This window comes from Xiphophorus maculatus, chromosome 15 (genome assembly GCF_002775205.1).
Source record: "Xiphophorus maculatus strain JP 163 A chromosome 15, X_maculatus-5.0-male, whole genome shotgun sequence".
In the NCBI taxonomy this organism is placed as follows: Eukaryota; Metazoa; Chordata; class Actinopteri; order Cyprinodontiformes; family Poeciliidae; genus Xiphophorus; species Xiphophorus maculatus.
Genome location: NC_036457.1, coordinates 4357252 through 4375104, shown reverse-complemented (window position 1 = coordinate 4375104; position 17853 = coordinate 4357252). Strand labels below are relative to the sequence as shown.

The following is a 17853-nucleotide window of genomic DNA, read 5'->3' as shown; positions in this document are numbered from 1 at the left end:
CCATTAATAAATTAAATCATCATTTAAAAAATGTTTTTTAAAGTTCCACAGGTTTTCTCTGTCTGACATCAACATTAATTTGTTTATCTGGAACTTTAAATAGGACAAAAACTGAAGAATCTGAAAGGGGGTGAAAACGTTTTGTGAAAGACGAGCAGACTGGAGTGGATTCTGCTCCGAAACATAAAAGATTAAGAGATTAGTGTTGTTTGTGTGACAGAGACGCCGTGTGAAAACAGGAAGACTTGATTAAAAGATTGAGAGCTTCTGCAGAAATGGATGATATGAAATTAAACTGATTGACAAAGCAGATAATAAACGTAAACTTTTTAAATTAATTTATCTTTAAAGTTCTGTTTCAGTGAGTTTCAAACTGTTGATTTGATGTTGATGTGACTAAATGTATTCCAGAAATGGGATAAAACATGTTTTGCGACTGTTTTTGCTTCTTTCCTGGTAACTTCATGAAAAATTGGAAACTTGTTTGTGACTCCTCCTTTCCTGACGAGGTTTCCACCAGCAGCTTCCTACTTCTGGACGCAAACAAGTTTAGCAACATCTCGGCGCTCTGCGGAGGCTTCGGTCTGCACCTCAGGTCAACAGCAGCACAAACGGAGAACACAAAGTTGCACAACATGAAGCGACATCAGGCGAGTCTCAGCCTGTAGGAGAACTAAGACACAAACACGGAGATTTCATCACTGAAACCGGTTTTCTGCCTGCTCCTTTCAGAATAAAAGCCTCTTTCCTCATCCCCCAGGGTCGGCGAAGAGCATAAAGACTTTGAGGTTTCACAGAAAAACTGTTTATGATTTAAAAAACTGGAAACAAAAATAGTTAATAAATTTGGAGGTTGGAAATAAAAACAAACAAGTCATCAGCATAAAGTGAAACATTTTATTCAGTGTGACGTTTCTGAAAGTCCTGAAGGTTTTTTTTATTGTGTCAAATGGATCTTGGCAAAGCTAAACCAGGAAGTGAACCGTAGTGTCTCTTTAAGTAGAAAGGTTTTAATTTTTGATCATTATTGTAAACTGATGGAAGTATTTGACCTTTGACACACAGACAAGCCAGGAGAACATGTGGAAAACAAACTTAAAGTAAATTAAAATTTGATGGTAGGAGCTTAAACTCAGTGGCGTATTGGATCAGCTGGAGGTTTTTTACTTCTTGGAAGTAAAGAATTACAGAAAAAACAAAAATTTTTCAGGACGTTTTTTCAGTCCATCATGAATTAAACATGGTTGAGTTTTTATCGTCACTCCTGGACAGGATGTTTCTGCTTTTAGCGTTATTCCTGAGATGAGAAAAGAAAATCCTAGAAACAACCAACAAAAAAGTTGTTTTTAATAATATGTTGGAAACTATGTGATTTTTAAAATTTTACATCATATTCCACAAATAAATATTCCACATAACATCCGGGGTCAAATACGGTGGAGGCTCTGTGATGCTGTGGGTTTGTTCCTCTTTTAAAGACCCTGGGAACATCAGAGTGCATTGATTTATCAGAAGATCTGAAAGAATAATCTGACACTTTTTCCTTCCACTCAACTTTCTACAAATATGCTTGGACACAGCCAACTTCTTTAGCGATGCTAAAAAATGTAAAAACTCTTGCAGACTCAAAGAAGTGGCTACATTTAATCAGGAAGCAGGAAGCACACGATGCTGCGTCTTAAATTTCATTTTCATAAAAACCAAAACATTTCCGGATTTAATTCTGAGTTAATTAAATGCAGCAGCTCTGAACGTCTCCAGCTCAGTCAGAAAACATCTGAGAACTTCAGCTTTCAAATATTCTCATCAGGATTCATGTCTGGACTTTGACTAGGTCATTGTAACACATGAATCTGGTTTGATCTAAATTTAGCTCCATCCAGCTTCCCATCAAATCTCAAAGCTGCGGCTATTGCTGTAGCATCTTTGACACTTTTTCCTTCCACTCAGCTTTCTATGACTTTGCTTTGATGCAGCACTCTCAATAACGTTCCAATGCCTACAGTACATAATGTCTTTTAAATGCCAAATAATAAAATGATCAGATAGAGATAGAGCAGCAGCTGCAGGAAGCAAAAAGCAGACAGAGAAATTTCTTAAATTTAATTTTTATTAAACATCAAAACAGTTCAGGACATTTGGTCCTGAACTAAAAACTGAAATGAAAACTGAGGCTCGACGTGTTAAAAATGAAAAGTTCTGCAGATTTTTCCTTCTCCTTCGATGGATTTAGACTGAATAAAATGCGTAGAGACATGTACCTCCGTACGACGTGCAACAAAACGAACCAAACCCGAGACCCAAACACTGATTCATGAACATGTTCAGACTGACCAGGAACTGCAGCTCAAACAGTCTGAGGCTGACCAGCGTCATAAATAAAATCCAGTTTCTCATCATTTCAATATTTTCACAAACTCAACCTGAAACTGGAAAGTTTCAGGAAAACGAACCACAACGAGAAAAAACAACAGAAATTTAAAGGAAAAGGACAAAAAGACAAAAAGATAAAAACCAGGAGCTGGGTGAGGATATTTGCCGGGTTGCCATGGTGACATCACGCAGGCTTGGTGGTGCTGTTGTAGACGAGCGTGTCCTGCTCCGACAGCGCCACGTGGGCGGGGCCCGCCGACCGGCTGGGGGCCTTCCTGCTCCTCCGCAGGAAGCAGTACCCCACGATGGCCACCAGGGCCAAGATGCCCACCGCCAGAATCACAGCCAGAGCGACGGAGCCTGGAGGACAAGACAGCGAGGTCACTTCCTGTCAGAAAGCAGGAAGCCAGAGCGCGCTACGCTACGTTATTATTTAACAAACATTCTCATCCAGGCGCTTTGCGACCATTCTGAGGAGGGAACAGAAACAGCTGATAAAATCTAAGAACGGGAGGCTAATGCTAATGCTAATGCTAGCATCGGATGAACAGATGACTCTGAGGAGCTAACTCCACTGGTGAAGGCGACCACCGAAGCATCCGGTTTTAAAACACGAGACATGAGTGAAGCTTGATTTATGATGCCTCCGCCAAGAAGCACCAGATCTCACACACAGCACAAATTTTACAAATTTTGTGCTGCGAAAGTTTGGAATGGAACATGGAATGGACACGCCCCTCTAAGCCACGCCCCCTTTGGTTCTACAATGGTTGGATGACGGTTGACGTCTCCTCTGCTCAGAGCAGCTTCTTCCTCATCCTGTCTCCATCAACCAACACGTTGACCTCTTGTAGGGGTCAACGTGTTGATGGATTTTATTTGGGGGTATCAGAGTCCTATAAACGGACGTCTCAGCTCTCCATGTTCATCAGATAAAAGGCCAGTAAATATCCAAACTCCATGAAGTCGGACCTGAACCTGTCAGGGTCAGTCGGTTCATAACGGAGGATAAAACGCTGAAGAACAAACCTGAATTCGCAGCTTTTTCCTCATCATCAGACCCGTAACGATCAAACATCCCCCTGGAAAACATGTTGCTCTCTGCAGAAACACAAACGGAGACCTCAGGTTTCCTTTAGGAGCTTCAGGTTAAACACATTTCATTAAAAACGTTCCAGCTGAGGCTGAGTCTGGGCTGGACGCAATGGCTGAAAACCTGCCACCATATCAGTGTTTGGTAAAAATCAATCATTATTGATTTTTGTTTTAAATATGCGACATGCCATATAGATACTGATCATGCGTCTACTGCTATATACGTATCTATTGATTGATTGTTCAGCCCCAGCTGGACCGACTGATCTTCTGCCTACAGCTCAGCCAAAGGAGACTTTGACCAGTCTAACCTTTAGCTGGAAAAAGTTAGCATAGTCAGTTTCTCCACAGGTTTCCTAGAAAATCACTTCAGAGCCACAGGGTTCTTGTTTTCGCTGCAGACTGGTTCTGGTTCTGTTGGGTTTCTAACCATCTACAACATTAGCTTGAACTCCTTCCGTCCAACGGCTCCTCAGACCAGACAGACGTTCTGTGGCAGCGTGTGGAGGCTGATCCTTCGTCTCGCATCGTAACCCATCCAACACCCGCTGATGTTCCTCTGGAGCCCAGAGTTGATCAACTCCGTACCTGTTACTCCGTCGCAGGTCTCGCTGCAATCATTGTTGTTCTCAAAGTTGTTCCCGTTTCCGTCGCAGCCACCGTAGATGAAGCGTACGCACTTCCTGTCTTTAGGGTTGTAGTACCAGCGGGTGAAGTGCGCCCGACACGGGCCGGTGCGAGGAGGCTCCACGCATTGAACTGCAGAGAAAAAAACGGACCCGGCTCAGAGTCCAACCCAATTTCTGCTGGAGGACTGATCACCATGGCAACCGGAGGAGAAACTCACCCTGGAGGTCGTCGACGTCGACGCTCAGCAGGCGGTTGAAGGTCTGGCTCACTAGAGAAGATGAGGAGGATCATTTCTTTGTCTTTTAGCTGCCATGTTTCCAGGCTGCAACTAAGAAGTTGCTACACTGACCCAAAAGCACCAATCACAAACATCAGTCTGCTAATCGCTACTGCTACATTGTACTTAGTGGAAGCTAATGCTAAAGCACTAACTTGATACCGACAATATGTCACAAAGACAAAGGGAGGAAGTTCTCAACAATCAAAACCTCCTACAGATTTCAATATTTATTCAACTGAACAACCAAACCAACTACATCAGCACTTTAGAATTTATCTGCTAAACACATTAGCAACATCGCTAAATTAAAAAAGAATTAGCTCTGTTATTGGTGCATTAGCGGATTAGCATATGTTCTACATCAGCTACGTTCCCCCAGTCCAAACTGGGAGAAAATAGCTGAACTCGGTTCTGATAGCCTGTAATAAACTGCGGACCTGGCCGTCTGTCCATCCAGAACATCACATGCGTTTTGGAGTCAGATAAAATCTCTTTAGCCTGCTGATTGTGTAATTTATCTGAAACTTCCTCATTAAAAGGTCTCCAGAAGGAAATCTGATCAGATTCAAGCTAAACTGAAATGTGTGGATTCAAACTCAGTTAGTAACTGAATCTCATCCCAGTTTGCCTCACTGGCTCTTCAGATGCTAAACTGCATTCTGAACATTTTTAACTTGGTTTTGCTTCAATTTCAAATACGACACAGAGTTTTCTGTATTTATAAAGCAATGCTGCACATTTCTCCTTATCTGTACTTTAAGACGGGAAAGTCCGAACTGATCCTGTGTGATTACATTTGTTGCAGAGCTTTTCATCAGAGCCGTCGCTGCATTGGTTCACGCCGTCACACTCCAGAGCCCGGTCCAAACAGCAGCCGTCATCACAGGTCAGCTGATCGGGGCGGCACTGTGAGCCGCACTCCTCTGCACACACACACACACACACACATTTAGACCAAACCCTCCCACAGTAAGCTGATATGAAGAGGTGTGCAGTGAGACTCACTATTGGAGTTTATAGTAATGCTCCTTTCTGAGGAAACTGAGGACAAAAGAACACAGATTGTGTCACCAGGAGTTGGTTTGTGGCAATAACATCAACTGTGAGTGTGCGTGTGTGTGTGTGTGTGTGTGGGCGTGTGTAGGCGTGTGTTACCTGTGACTCCTCTGCAGGCCGACATACACTCTTCGTTAAACAGGAAGTTGTTCTTGTTGGGTAAACAGCCTCCGTATGTAAATTTCTCACAGCTGCGCGTCGTTGTGTTGTAATACCACCGAGGGAACGCTGCGCGGCACGGGCCGGTCTTGAGCGGAGCCAGGCAGTACGCTGAGGGAGAGCATGACATCACTTCCTGTGAGTGGCTTCAAACATGACCCAGATTAAACAGCAGGCCTCTGAGCAGCTGGGCGTAAAGACGAACCCACAGCAGGGCGTGTTGAAGGAGTGCTGCGCTGTTGACCTCTCGGTAACCATGGAGACGCTAAGTGTTTTACAGCCAGAACTGTGGCTGTAACGGACCTGGGACTGATCAGAACCAGGATCGATACTCCAACACATCACAAACCGTCTGACAGAACTCAGCGTTGCTAAACTAAAACGAAACTCGGATCAAAGAGCCGACCTGGCAGAGCAGGTTTTGTGGAGCGGGCCGTGTGAAACTGTGTGTGTGTGTGTGTGTGTGTGTGTGTGTGTGTGTGTGTTAAATAACCAGTCCAGCCAGTATGAAGAGAGGCGTTGATCATCAACATAAAAACTGGGATTCAGTTCACCAAACAAATGCACTGATTCTGCTTTTCACTGCAACTAAAAGCTGCAAATTATAAAAAAGTTTTAAATCAGTTAAAAACTTTAACTGTCAGCGTCTGAACTTTTAGTTCAGAAATCAACTAAATCAATTATTTGTGTCAATGTATCTATTTAAATCCTTTAAAAGGCCAACAGTTAGTAGATCCCCACTCAGTTAACAAACTGTCTGATCTTGTAGATCAATCAGCAGCAGCAAGGCCTACATTTCCCATGAGCACTCACAGCTGGACAGCTCTGGGGTGAGGACCTTGATGGTGACCGTGTCATGGCCGCTCTTCCCCTTGGAGTCTGTGACGGTCAGCTTCAAGACGTAGGAGCCCGGCTGCAGGTTGGAGAGCCTCACCTGGTCGTCATAGTTGGTCTTCTGCAGAAAGTCAGAGGAAAACGGCCCAACGTAAAGGGCCGGTCCGCGGAGAGACAGGAAAACGCTCTGAGGGATGGAAGGGGCGCGACTACGACCTCATCAGAGACGGAGCACCAAAAGTAAAAAGTATCCGTCCAAAAAATTAAGAGTAAGAATAAAAGTATTTGGTAAAAAGTCTGTTCAAGTACTAACCAATCAAATGATCAATCATTTAATATTTTAAAATTACATCATCAGATGGACCAAAACATAAAGTTAAGTGACAATAATTAATATAAGTGAGAAAATCAGGCAAAATAAAATGTTTCCAAATCAGTTTCTTTGAATAAAACAAACTTCAGAAACTGCAGGTGTGAGTCTGATTGGGGAGGTTTTAGTTAAACACGTTTGTTTTTCATTCAGTGAGAAGAAAATCCAGAAATTTTACTCCAGAAAGAGCAGAAATACTTCATGATAAAATTACCCGAGCAAAAGTAAAAGTCCAAAGTAGATTTTTTCAAAAAACATTACTCAAGTAAATGTAACTGAGTAAAAGTAACTAGTTACTACCTAACTCTGGCCTCATGCCTGTTCAGACTGGACTCTGGGATGTCCAGTCTGGCCCAGCCTGAACTCCCAGCAGCTCTAAATGTTTTGCTCTGACGTTCCTCTGAACACATCAGCACCAGGTGAAGCCCCGCCCCCTGCAGGTGTTACCTCCAGCTTCAGGTTCTGGTCTCCGCTCTGCTGAGACCACTTGTAGTCAGAGATCTTGGCGCGGTGCAGCGCCACGCTCTCGGAGCCGTTGAGCGTCACGTTCTCTCCGGGCTGAAGGACAACGTCAGGGCCGGCGTTGGCGATGGGCGGAGCCACCTCACCTGGGAAACAGCAGATGTTTACGACACGACTTCACTGAGACGACGTTTCCTCTGGAACAAACACTTTGACTCATTTTCTTATCGGAGCAGGAGAAAATGCTCAATAAGCATTTATATTAAAGGGACAGTTCCACTCAGAGACACAATCAGCTGACTTACTGTCCTGGTGTCTTCATTTATCAAACTTGAAAGAGGAACAGCTTATCAATTTGACAGCTGATTTAAGAGGAAGACTATGATGGCTGCAAGTGCCAAAAACCATTGAAAATAAAAAAAACACATGAATGATGCAAACTCCAAAACTCACAAAACAAATGCAACAGAAAAATTCTGCAAACACAAGAAATGGAAGCAAAAACAGAAAACAACAGAAAATTAGAAACGCTGCAAACTTTTTCTACAAAACAGAGGTCCTCCAGACCACTAGGGGGAGTCTGGAGCAGCTTTTATCTACATAAATACGCTGCTTTCATAAAATATTGAAGAAGACATGAAGTGTATTGTGCCTTTTCTGTCTTTCTCCAAGTTTCTGTAGAATATTGTCTTTACTGAAGGTCTGGTCTCATGTGATTTGGTGGTCGACTCCCTCTAGTGGCCTGGAGGACTTCCTCTTTGTAGAGTAAATCTGGAGCATTTCAAATGTACTCTTTTTCATTTTCGTCTTTATTTCCATTTTTTGTGTCTGCAGTGTTTTTCTGTTTGCACCCTTCACCAAAAACCCACATAAAGAGGGAAATAAACGCCAATAATACTCCTTAGGCAGCCATGTTGGATTTGGGACAGGTGAGAAACTCCAACTTCCTAGGTGAAATTTCAAATTCACAAAACTTTATCATTGCAATTCAGCCTTAATGACCATCAAGGACAGACAACATGCAGTGTTAGAAAAAGGAAAAACATAACTTTTGTCCAGCATCCTGCCACAAGGACACAACGTATTCCCAATTCTTGGTCTAAATCTACGTAAATAATCTCCAAGACGACGCCGACTCCAGCCGAACAGCAGAGAGTCTTCAAGAACGGAGATGAAATCAGCAAGGTTCTGATCCCAGACTTGAAACACGCGCCGTCCTTCAGTTTTATCGTCTTTCTTAAGTTTTCAATTTGAAAATGGAAAACATTTCAAATTCTGGCTGCTGGTGTTGAAACCATTTGATACACTTTAAACTTTAAACAGAAAAGCTGTGCCATTTTAAGATTGGTAAAGTGATTAGTGGTGACAGTGGTGGGCTGTAAGGCTCACCGCCCAGGGCAGGATGCACCCAGGGGCATCAGAAGCACGCTGCGGTTTTTAAAGTTACCCATCTGTTACGCAAGAAGTTTTCCTTTGGATGTTAACTTGTGGAGGACTGGGCGACAGTTATGCAGATGTTGGTGAGCCTGTCTCTTTAAGACGCTGATGTGTGAAAACAACAAAAACTAAACAATTAAATCAGATGTCAGTTGACTCATATAAGGGTGTTTGAATTTCATAAAAAGTTTTAAAATACTGATTGACAAAGTAAGAAAACTTAAAGAAATCGGATCTGGATCAATATTTTTGCTGAATTTTCCTCTCTGGTGATTTGTTGCTATTAATTGGGTATTGATTGGTGTTTGCGCCCTCACCTGGTGCCTCCAGGTATCTCCGGTACATGCTCCTCCTAATGTAGCTCTTGTATCCGTCCTGGTTCACAAACTGACACACAAAACGGTTTTTATGGACGCAGTTAAACAGGAAGCAATTGCGCGTGTCCTCCTCTTCCCCGTCGCGCGGCTCCAGCAGCGCCAGGTTGCAGCGTGAGTCCTGGCAGCACAGCGTCTCGCACTCCTCATCCACGGACACGACCTGCGTGTCCAGCAGATCGGCGCCGTCCTCCACCGCGTCCTTCGCGTCCAGAACGAAGTTCTCACTGCCGGAGACGAACTCGTCGCCGCCGCTGTCGCATTGTTCCGCCGCGCCGCGCTGCGCGCCGCCAAGCAGAACCAGCAGCAGCAGAGAGGAAGTACAGAACCGGAACATTTCCAGTCAGCTCGAACCTGACGAGGAAAACAGAGAAGAGTCCGCCTCAGTACGACAGAAAACGGGAAAGTTTGAGCCGCTTCTCAGCGCGCTGCCTCGGTGTGTCTCACCTGTTGCCTGACAGGAAGACAAAACACACAGCAGGCCAATGAGGTGACGTGCCTCTGACGTCACTCAGGTGTGGCCCACAGAAAGCAGAGGACAGGTTTCAGTGAGAGGAGCAGAAAAAATCCCAATGTGAGCGAATCTCACAGTGGGATCAACACAAACCTGGAGAGAAAAGCAAAACATTTGATGTCGTTTTAAAAAACAAGAGGATAAATCTACACATTAGGAAGTTATAAACACATAAGCAGATTTCAAAATTCGGGTGATTTTTCTGGTTCATCCAAAGTCACAACAAATAGAAATATGTTGATTTTATTCCTATATGTATTTATGAAAATACTTGTTTGTTAGTGTGTTATCTTCCATAAGGTTCTGAGGAGAACATCCAATCTAAACAAAAATACACTAAAAAAAAAGTTTTATTAGATTTTTTTGTTTAGTTTATGTCTTATTTTGTATTATTAATGTTAATTTGTTCTTGTTCTTTTATTTCATCTTCAACAAAATAATTTTAAAACGAATGACTAGTAATTATAATTTTAATAATATTAACACTACTGCTAATAATTACTCTATTATTATTATTACTATTAGCTGTTTTGAGCTGTACACGTTTTCTTTCTCTTACCCTCTTTTTAAAATATATTTAAAAATTATACTCAATGACATAAGTTAATGATGATTGTTGTACTTTTTATCCATAATTAATGGATACAAAGATACAATGTTTCAAAAGTATTGACCAAAAATGGATGAGTAAAAACAGAATATTTATGGTGCAGTACAAGTTATAACCAGTAGAGGCGGTGCAGCACCCTGGGGCCAATCACATGCGCCAGAGGAAGCCAGCGAGAGGCTGTGACGGGAGCGGGTAGTTTGAATCTTGTTTTGGTCTTCTTCATAACATTTCCGGTAAGAAAACGTCTTTTATTATTGTTCTGTAATGAATACTTGAAGCGAAACGTGAATCCTTTCTTCGCTAATGTTCACTGTAAGCGTTTATGAGTCTCTAACGGTTCGTTGGAACCATTTTTATCCACGCCTCTGACATTTTCAGCCGAATTTCACAGAAAAACCGACGAATTTTAGTACAAAAGTGATTACTGACATTAAGAACGCCAACATTTGTAATGCTAAACATAAATACGGCCTAATACAAGCCCTTTATCAAATTCGGCTCAAAAATAAACGACAACCACAAAGTGACGATTTCCATAAAATCGGAGGGCTGAATCCCAAACCCAAGTTTGTGAACAAACCTGTATTTAGTTTCACAAAAGCAGAAGCACATAAGTTATCATGGTGATTTATGCCGTGCAGCTATCCTGCTCCATGCCAGGCTAAAGTAATCCTGGCTCCTTATTAAGCGCCAAGTCAGACCGATCAGAAGCCAATATGTTCCGTTTTCTTACCTGTCTGTTTTAACATTATGGCTTAAAATATCACTGAATCATGTTGGCAGTTATATTATTATTTTAAAATTACGTGCATTGTAACTGTTCGATTATGTTTCGGAAACTGCTGTTGTTCTAATAACGTTTACAACCTAAATTAACTTTGGTTTTGGCACTTTATTAAACAAATGCACAGTTTAAGTCACAATATTTCAGACATGTACTTATTTACGTCATAAACATACCTTGTGTGTTTATCAAGAGGGCTGCAAAAAGATACATACATTTTTATCTCCGTTACAACTTATCTTCTTTCTTTAGTTTGCCGTTAAGTTGCCTTTGCGCAAACCGTTAAGCGGGAAATTGCACCTTCAGAATAAAAGCATGACAACTCAAACAGGAAGTTTGCCATAGTTAGAAGTAAGTAAAGGCGATATGCGCATTTTTATGGTTTCCCCTGCAGAATTGTCTTTGTTTTAGATAATTTTTGCACAAATGGCTTATAAATTTTTTCTTTTTCTTTTTTTTTACATCATCACCTGAATATTCTACTAATTTGGAGATGAGAAGGCAAATTTTCTTTAACAATAATGAGCTTGTTGATTATTGGTTAGTGATTGATTCTTTGGTTTCTGATCGATGCAGGTGCAGAGATGGAAGGATTGTCGGTCAGCTCTCAGTAAGTGAAATCTGTAATTTAAAGTTAAAGCAGAGCAGCTTTACAGCGCTATTTTAAAAAAAATAGAATAAAATATTACGGTTCACTAACTGTGACTTAAAGAACCAGGTGAACTTTAAGTATTATAGATTATAAATCAAATTATTTGTATAATTCTGTTGATTCCGGTTAATAAAAAAACAGCTAAATTTAAATGTTTACAGTATTACACATCACTAAAAATGATATATTTTTAAAATAGAAATAATCATTTATGGTCTTAAGAGTCATGAAGAAGACAGTTGTCAGTTGTCACATGTTTGACAAGAATTTAAAACCTCTAATGGTAATAATTAAGAAACTAGCAATAGTTCAACAAATTACTGGAAAGTTGAGTGGAAGGAAAACGTCACACAAACAGGAATATTTGTTTTTAATCAACTATTAAAACAAATATAAAAAACACTTAAAATGTGTGTAATATATGTACAAATTGTTAAAATAAATGATCTGTTTGATGGCTGCAGATCAGCCAATCAGAGCATGGTGCAGGTAAACGTGGAGGCGGGGCTTCAGGATGGGGGCGGGGCCAGCCAGTGGAGCACTTACTGTAAAGAGGACCTGATGAGAGGAGGGGAGGAGCTGTCCTTTGAGGAGCTGCGGGCCAAAAGATACTACCAGCAGACAGAGAAGGAGGTGGAAGGTGCGTTCGCTGTCCTCGTGATGCCTTCACTGCCTGTGGGAAAAGAGAGTTAGCGCTTCAGTTTCAGCTTCTGGTTTCTTCCTGCAGAGAAGATGAGACACCTGAAGCAGCAGAAGGAGGAGCTGAGTCGGGAGCTGGAGAAGAGCCTGCTGCTCAAAAAGTCCCAAGAGGTGGGTTCTGACCCGGTTCTGGTTCTGCTCATTGAGTACGGCCATGGACTCACAGTTCTCTTTCTCCTGTCAGATCAGCAACGTGGATCAACCTGCTGCTGCTCCCTTCAAAATACTGGATGAGTCTGGTTCCGAAGAGTTCGCCGGGTAACCAACTGTAACCGGACCAGAATCGGACCGGAACCAGAACTCCCCCGTCTCACCATCTGACTGCTGCTCTGCAGGAAGTCGGGTCCGTCCTCAGACGAGCTGCCAGATGACGTCTTCCTGCGACCCGATGAGAAGGGGCTCTGTGTGAGGGTCCAGTTTCCAACAAAACCCAATCAGAACCAGCAGCAGAACCGGCCACCAGGTGACCAGAACCTTTTATATTCGTGTTTTATTTTCTTGATCTTATGACTTTATTCTCATTTCATTACGACTTTATTTAATATTACGAGAATAAAGAATAAATTCGAAAACATTGTATCATAATATCTTGACTTTATTCTCATGATAGTAGAAATTAAATAACTTTATTTTCTTAATATTACTTTTAAAAAGTCACAATATTACAATAATAAAATCTATTATTCAAAAAAAATTATATTTTGACTTTATGCTTGTAAAATTGAAACTTTATTCTCAGATTATTGCAAAATTATCTTGTAATTTAAAAATGAAAGTTGTTTGGTTCTGGTTCTGATCGTAGAATTTAAAAATTCAACACAAAACCTGCAGAAGAGACTCTGAATGTTCTGCTGGGCAGCGAAGGAAAAACCTTTTATGAATAATGGAAATACTCAACCTGCAATATAGAGCAAGAAAAATGACAAGAAGTAAAATAAAGAATTTGTTGAAATTTTGATGATTTAACTTTAAAATTCTCCTGAAATTTCCTGGATTTCAATCATTTTCCTTAAATTCTGTTGAACTCAAAGGATTCATGGTTTGATTTTCCCTCCATCAGATCAGGCTGGTGGTTCTTATGTGTTCGGTCTGATCTCAGGTCAGCCGAGTTGGAACAAGCGGGACCTCCGGGCCGAGCCGGATCTCCGGGCTGAGCCGGACCTTGGTTCTCAGGAAAACGTCTCTCAGCCCAAAAAGCAGCTGAGCCCCATAGAGGAGATCAGTGTGGAAGCAGCATCCCTCCCTTCTCCTGGAGAACTGTCTGGGGGGAACTCCAGTCCACTGGACCAGAACCAGGAGCAGCACCAGGACCTGGAGAAGAACCAGGACCAGAACCAGTATAAGGAGCAGAACCAGGAGCACAACCGGTATAAGGAGCAGAACCGGCATAAGGAGCAGAACCAGGAGCAGAACCGGCATAAGGAGCAGAACCAGGAGCAGAACCGGTATAAGGAGCAGAACCGGTATAAGGAGCAGAACCAGGAGCAGAACCGGCATAAGGAGCAGAACCAGGAGGATCTCAGTCGGTCTCATGGTACAGAAGGTTCCAGGTTCCTGGATTAGAAAATGAAATGTGAGTGGGTTCTGCAGAAACGGTTCTATGTTCTGATTCGTCTTCCAGCTGTGGATCCCTGCGACCCGGAAGTCCGTAGACAGCTGTTGGATATTTTTGACATCACTTCCTCTCCAAACGTTCATCCGGAGCAGCGCCCCCTACCTGCTGTTGAGGCGTGCAGCGTTCTGGACCTCGGTATTGTTCTGAACTTAGGTTCTGATTGATTAGCTCTAGATTGTGATTTTTAATTTGTAGCGATTAGAGCTGAGCAGAATCTGTGGAGTTCCTCAGGGATGAGTCCTCAGTCCCCTCTGCTGGTTTAAACCAGAAGTTCACATTCACCTTTTTTTCCGTTTCTGGAAAAATTTCCAAATTATTTTCATTCCTAAATGACGAGAAAAAAAATTGAACAGGAACATTTTTTTTGTTTTGAAGATTTTTAGAAACTTTTTTTCAAACGATAGAAGTTTACATACACCTGGTCACTATCAGGAGTAATTTACGTTCAAACGTTTCTGGTTTTGTTCACAAGCTGCTGATATTTTCACTGGGAATCGGTTCAATTCCTGTTTATGTATCTTAAGTAAACTGGGTTAATTTACCACAGTAAACTGGTTTTTGTACCAGTTAAGGTTAATCTTTTGGTTTCAACTGGACCTGTCATGATAACGATAAATTGTCTCAGAAATTACCGCATGATAAACTATTGATTTATCATGCGGTTAATTGATTTATTGGTTATTGTGACAGACTTCCTGTTTGCATGTTAAATCTGCAGGTTTCAGTTTTTCTTTCTTTTTGTGAAAACTGTTTTTCCTCAGATTACATGGAAACTAAAACAAACATTTCTCTGTTTTAATTTATTCTCTGGCTGCTACGAATCAGAAAATATTTTTTCTAAACTCACTTATGATGCTGAAGTTTGGAAAACACGGAAAAAACCAGAAAATGTTTTCATCCATGTCGAACTGAAACACTTCGGCCTGGAGGTGGAACCGAGCCGCCCGTCCGGCTGCAGTTTCATCCGGACACAGCAGCCATGTTTTCCCCAAACTGCTGCAGCTGCTCGGAGGTGAAAGATGATCCCAGCAAACTCAGCAAGTCTGCCAACAGCTGACACGTTTAGCCTCAGGAAGATGAAAACATTCATTTAAAAACCAGTTTTCTATCAAAATAATCACATTATTTACAACCCCAGCTCTAAATATTAAGGGCTTCAGATGGGACCTGCTGCTGATTGGCTGTGTGAGTCATGTGACACAAGAGTTAAAGGAAACCCAGCTTTACTTTGCTCTGTCCACTAGGGGGCGACACATTCTTCATTCGAAGCAGACTTTTGGACAGAGGCAGCGTCTCCATCTTCAGAGCAGCTGCAGAGAATCAGTCTGTGTTTATAAAGGTGAGTCTTTATAAACACAGCAGTCGGTCAGTCACATGACCGCCTGCTGGTCATGTGACTGACTGATGCTTCCTGCTGCAGGTGGAGCGCTGCTCGGCCCCCTGGGATTTCTACCTGTTCACCCGCCTGAAGGAGAACTTGCCGTCTGCTGACAGAGCTGCTCTGATCAGCTGCTTCCTGTTTGAGGACGGCTGCGTCACCGTCTACAGGCTGCCTGCAGACCACCAGCTCACTGTGAGTCAGTCAGTCAGGTTCTCCTGGTTCTGTTCGGTGCTTTATGGGTTTAACTTTATTCACATAATATTCATTCATATATTGATGTAAAAATCAATATTATGATTTGCTTACGATTTGATCAAGTATCACCTTTATTATGCATCACCTGATTCTGTAATATCATGACTGCAAAGAAGTCAGAATATTACAGGAATAAAGTCAGAATATTACAGAAATAAAGTCATGATATTACAGAAATAAAGTCAGAATATTACAGAAATAAAGTCAGAATATTACAGGAATAGAGAAAAATTCTACAATAAACTTTATATCGTAATATTTTAATGGTAAATTTATTTTACTGTCAGTTGTAATTATTATCACATTATTTAGTCTTTATTTTTGTAATATTATGACTTTTAAGAATTCATAATTTTATTTATATAATTGTATTTTTATCATAATATTTTGAATGTATTATTATAAAATTATGACTTTAAAGTCATAACTGTGAGAATAAAGCTAAAATATAAAAATATAGTAAAAAATATGGCACTTTTTGTTGTTGTTATAGTTTGACTTCTCATATTATTACAACTTTATTTTCATTATGAATTTTAAGATGTCATAATCTTATGACAAAGTCAAAATATTTTGAGAATAAAGTAAAAATTTTGTCTTAATATTTTGACTTTATTCTCAAAAAACTACAAGTTTATTTTTGGAACACGTGATTTTTAGGAAGTTGTGATATTATGAGAATAAAGTCAGAATATTAGAGTAAAAACTTTGCGGTACATTTTGACTTTGTGCTTGAATGGGTTCAGAGTCACCTGCTGACATGATGAAGAGCTGTGCATCATGTGCGTTGTCATGGTAACTCGTCAGTTTTCCCGGTCACCCGGTGTTCCGTGGTCAGGTGTTGGCGGACTGCGGCCTGGATCCGGCGTGTGTTGGCGTGAAAGCCGTCAGGCTGCTGGAGCTGGTGCTGCAGCTGCATCGCCGCAGCCTGCTGCATGCGGGGCTGCGGCCCGGCATCCTGGCCTCCTGCGGCGCCGCGGCGTCCCGGGACTGGCTCTTCCCGCTGGACTGGTCGTCCTCGCTGGACCTGGATCTGCAGAAAGACGTCCGGTCCGTCCAGCAGGTCCCGTCCGCTCAGGCCTACCTCAGGCTGGGTCTGCTGCAGCCCGCCGACCCGCCTCACACCGTAAGCTCGCCTTCGTCACGTTAACGGCTCCCGGCTCAGAGCGGGTCGGTTTCACCGGGTCTGTTCCGTTTCCTGCCAGGTGGACCTGGTGGGCGTGGCTGAAACTATCTACTTCCTGTTGACCAACAGCGAGATGAAGCCAGAGAAACTCGGCAGCAGCTGGACAGTGGAGCAGTAGGTGGAGTTTGACCCAGTTACTGACAGACAGCATGTAGAACAGAACCACTCAGGAAACTGAATTCATTACTGCTGGAGTTCTAACATTTTATCCACCGGGTCCATTTGCCAGGGTCAGAACCAGAACCCCTCAGTTCTGTAAATTACCTTGAGAAATAATGAGATTTGGTGACATAAAAACAGGATTTAATGTGAAAAATGATCAAAAGTTACAAGAAATGGATCAGAACCAGAGTTACCTGATGGACGGAACCAGGTGAGGCAAAGACTGGAGAGTTTAGCTTTTATTCTCAGTCTGTTCCTCCCTGAAGGCCAGTCCAATCCGTTTCAGTCTGTTTATGTGTGACTGACATAAACATGGTTATGTCAGCTGCAGCCTGTAACCAGATAAAAGTGAGGAAACAGAATCATTACACTGGGTAAACTGGTTTATCTTACATCGTAACTGAAGTTTAAATGACTGATTCCTTTTCTCTCTGCTGCAGCGACGTCTTGACGTCGACCTGGCGAAAGTTTTTCTGTTCGCTGCTGAACGCCGGCGGTCGCTCTTCCGTCTCCGTCCTGTCGGAGCTGAAGGACGAGCTTTCCAAGATTTATCTGTGAAGCATCTGTGTGTCATGTTGTCTGTTTAATATTTGGTTTCATTAATAAATAAAGTAAAACACTATTTGTTGCAGCCGCTGTTTGGCTTATTCATTTGATCATGAAACCAGCAGGGGGCGCTGTAACGAGGCCGTGTTAGGACCGCTGTAGAAAAATCTTTTCCTGTCAACAGAGATTATTCTCAGACATTTCTGAAAAAAAAACTCTGACAATTTGATATTATCAGAATTTTGTTTGGAAAAAAAAATTGACTTTTGAAACTCCATGGTTTTATTTTTTCAAATGAATTTCTGAGAATAATCCCCAAAATTTCTGAGGTTTTTCAGAGATAAAGAAAAAAATTTAACTTTAAATTTTTCACTTTTTT

The 17853-nt window shown here is 41.8% G+C and overlaps 2 protein-coding genes across 6 annotated transcripts; one reads left to right on the top strand and one right to left on the bottom strand.

Moving 5' to 3' along the window:
• Positions 1-2092: 2092 nt before the first annotated feature.
• Positions 2093-9596, bottom strand: LOC102223662 (kunitz-type protease inhibitor 1-like). Of its 2 annotated transcripts, XM_023347901.1 has the most exons (11): positions 9518-9596; positions 9014-9424; positions 7245-7405; positions 6407-6548; positions 5534-5704; positions 5384-5419; positions 5173-5301; positions 4316-4366; positions 4057-4227; positions 3403-3474; positions 2093-2733 (listed from the first exon to the last, which is right to left on the bottom strand). In XM_023347901.1, exons 2-11 carry the CDS (start codon positions 9405-9407, stop codon positions 2558-2560), a joined length of 1503 nt encoding a protein of 500 aa, XP_023203669.1. In that variant the 5' UTR covers positions 9408-9424; positions 9518-9596; the 3' UTR covers positions 2093-2557. The 2 variants fall into 2 exon arrangements, with proteins under 2 accessions (XP_023203669.1, XP_005808752.1); XM_005808695.2 differs by lacking the exon at positions 9518-9596 and having other exon boundaries at positions 9014-9511.
• Positions 9515-17550, top strand: LOC111611385 (mitotic checkpoint serine/threonine-protein kinase BUB1 beta-like). Of its 4 annotated transcripts, XM_023347898.1 has the most exons (14): positions 9515-9585; positions 10298-10427; positions 11555-11588; positions 12095-12270; positions 12358-12440; positions 12514-12587; positions 12665-12792; positions 13390-13863; positions 13951-14079; positions 15189-15283; positions 15365-15517; positions 16419-16706; positions 16786-16880; positions 17369-17550. In XM_023347898.1, the coding sequence occupies exons 3-14, from the start codon at positions 11563-11565 to the stop codon at positions 17484-17486; spliced, it is 1839 nt and encodes a 612-aa protein (XP_023203666.1). In that variant the 5' UTR covers positions 9515-9585; positions 10298-10427; positions 11555-11562; the 3' UTR covers positions 17487-17550. The 4 variants fall into 4 exon arrangements, with proteins under 4 accessions (XP_023203666.1, XP_023203668.1, XP_023203664.1 ...); XM_023347900.1 differs by lacking the exon at positions 9515-9585 and having other exon boundaries at positions 10111-10427; positions 13429-13863; XM_023347896.1 differs by lacking the exon at positions 9515-9585 and having other exon boundaries at positions 10111-10427.
• Positions 17551-17853: the final 303 nt, after the last annotated feature.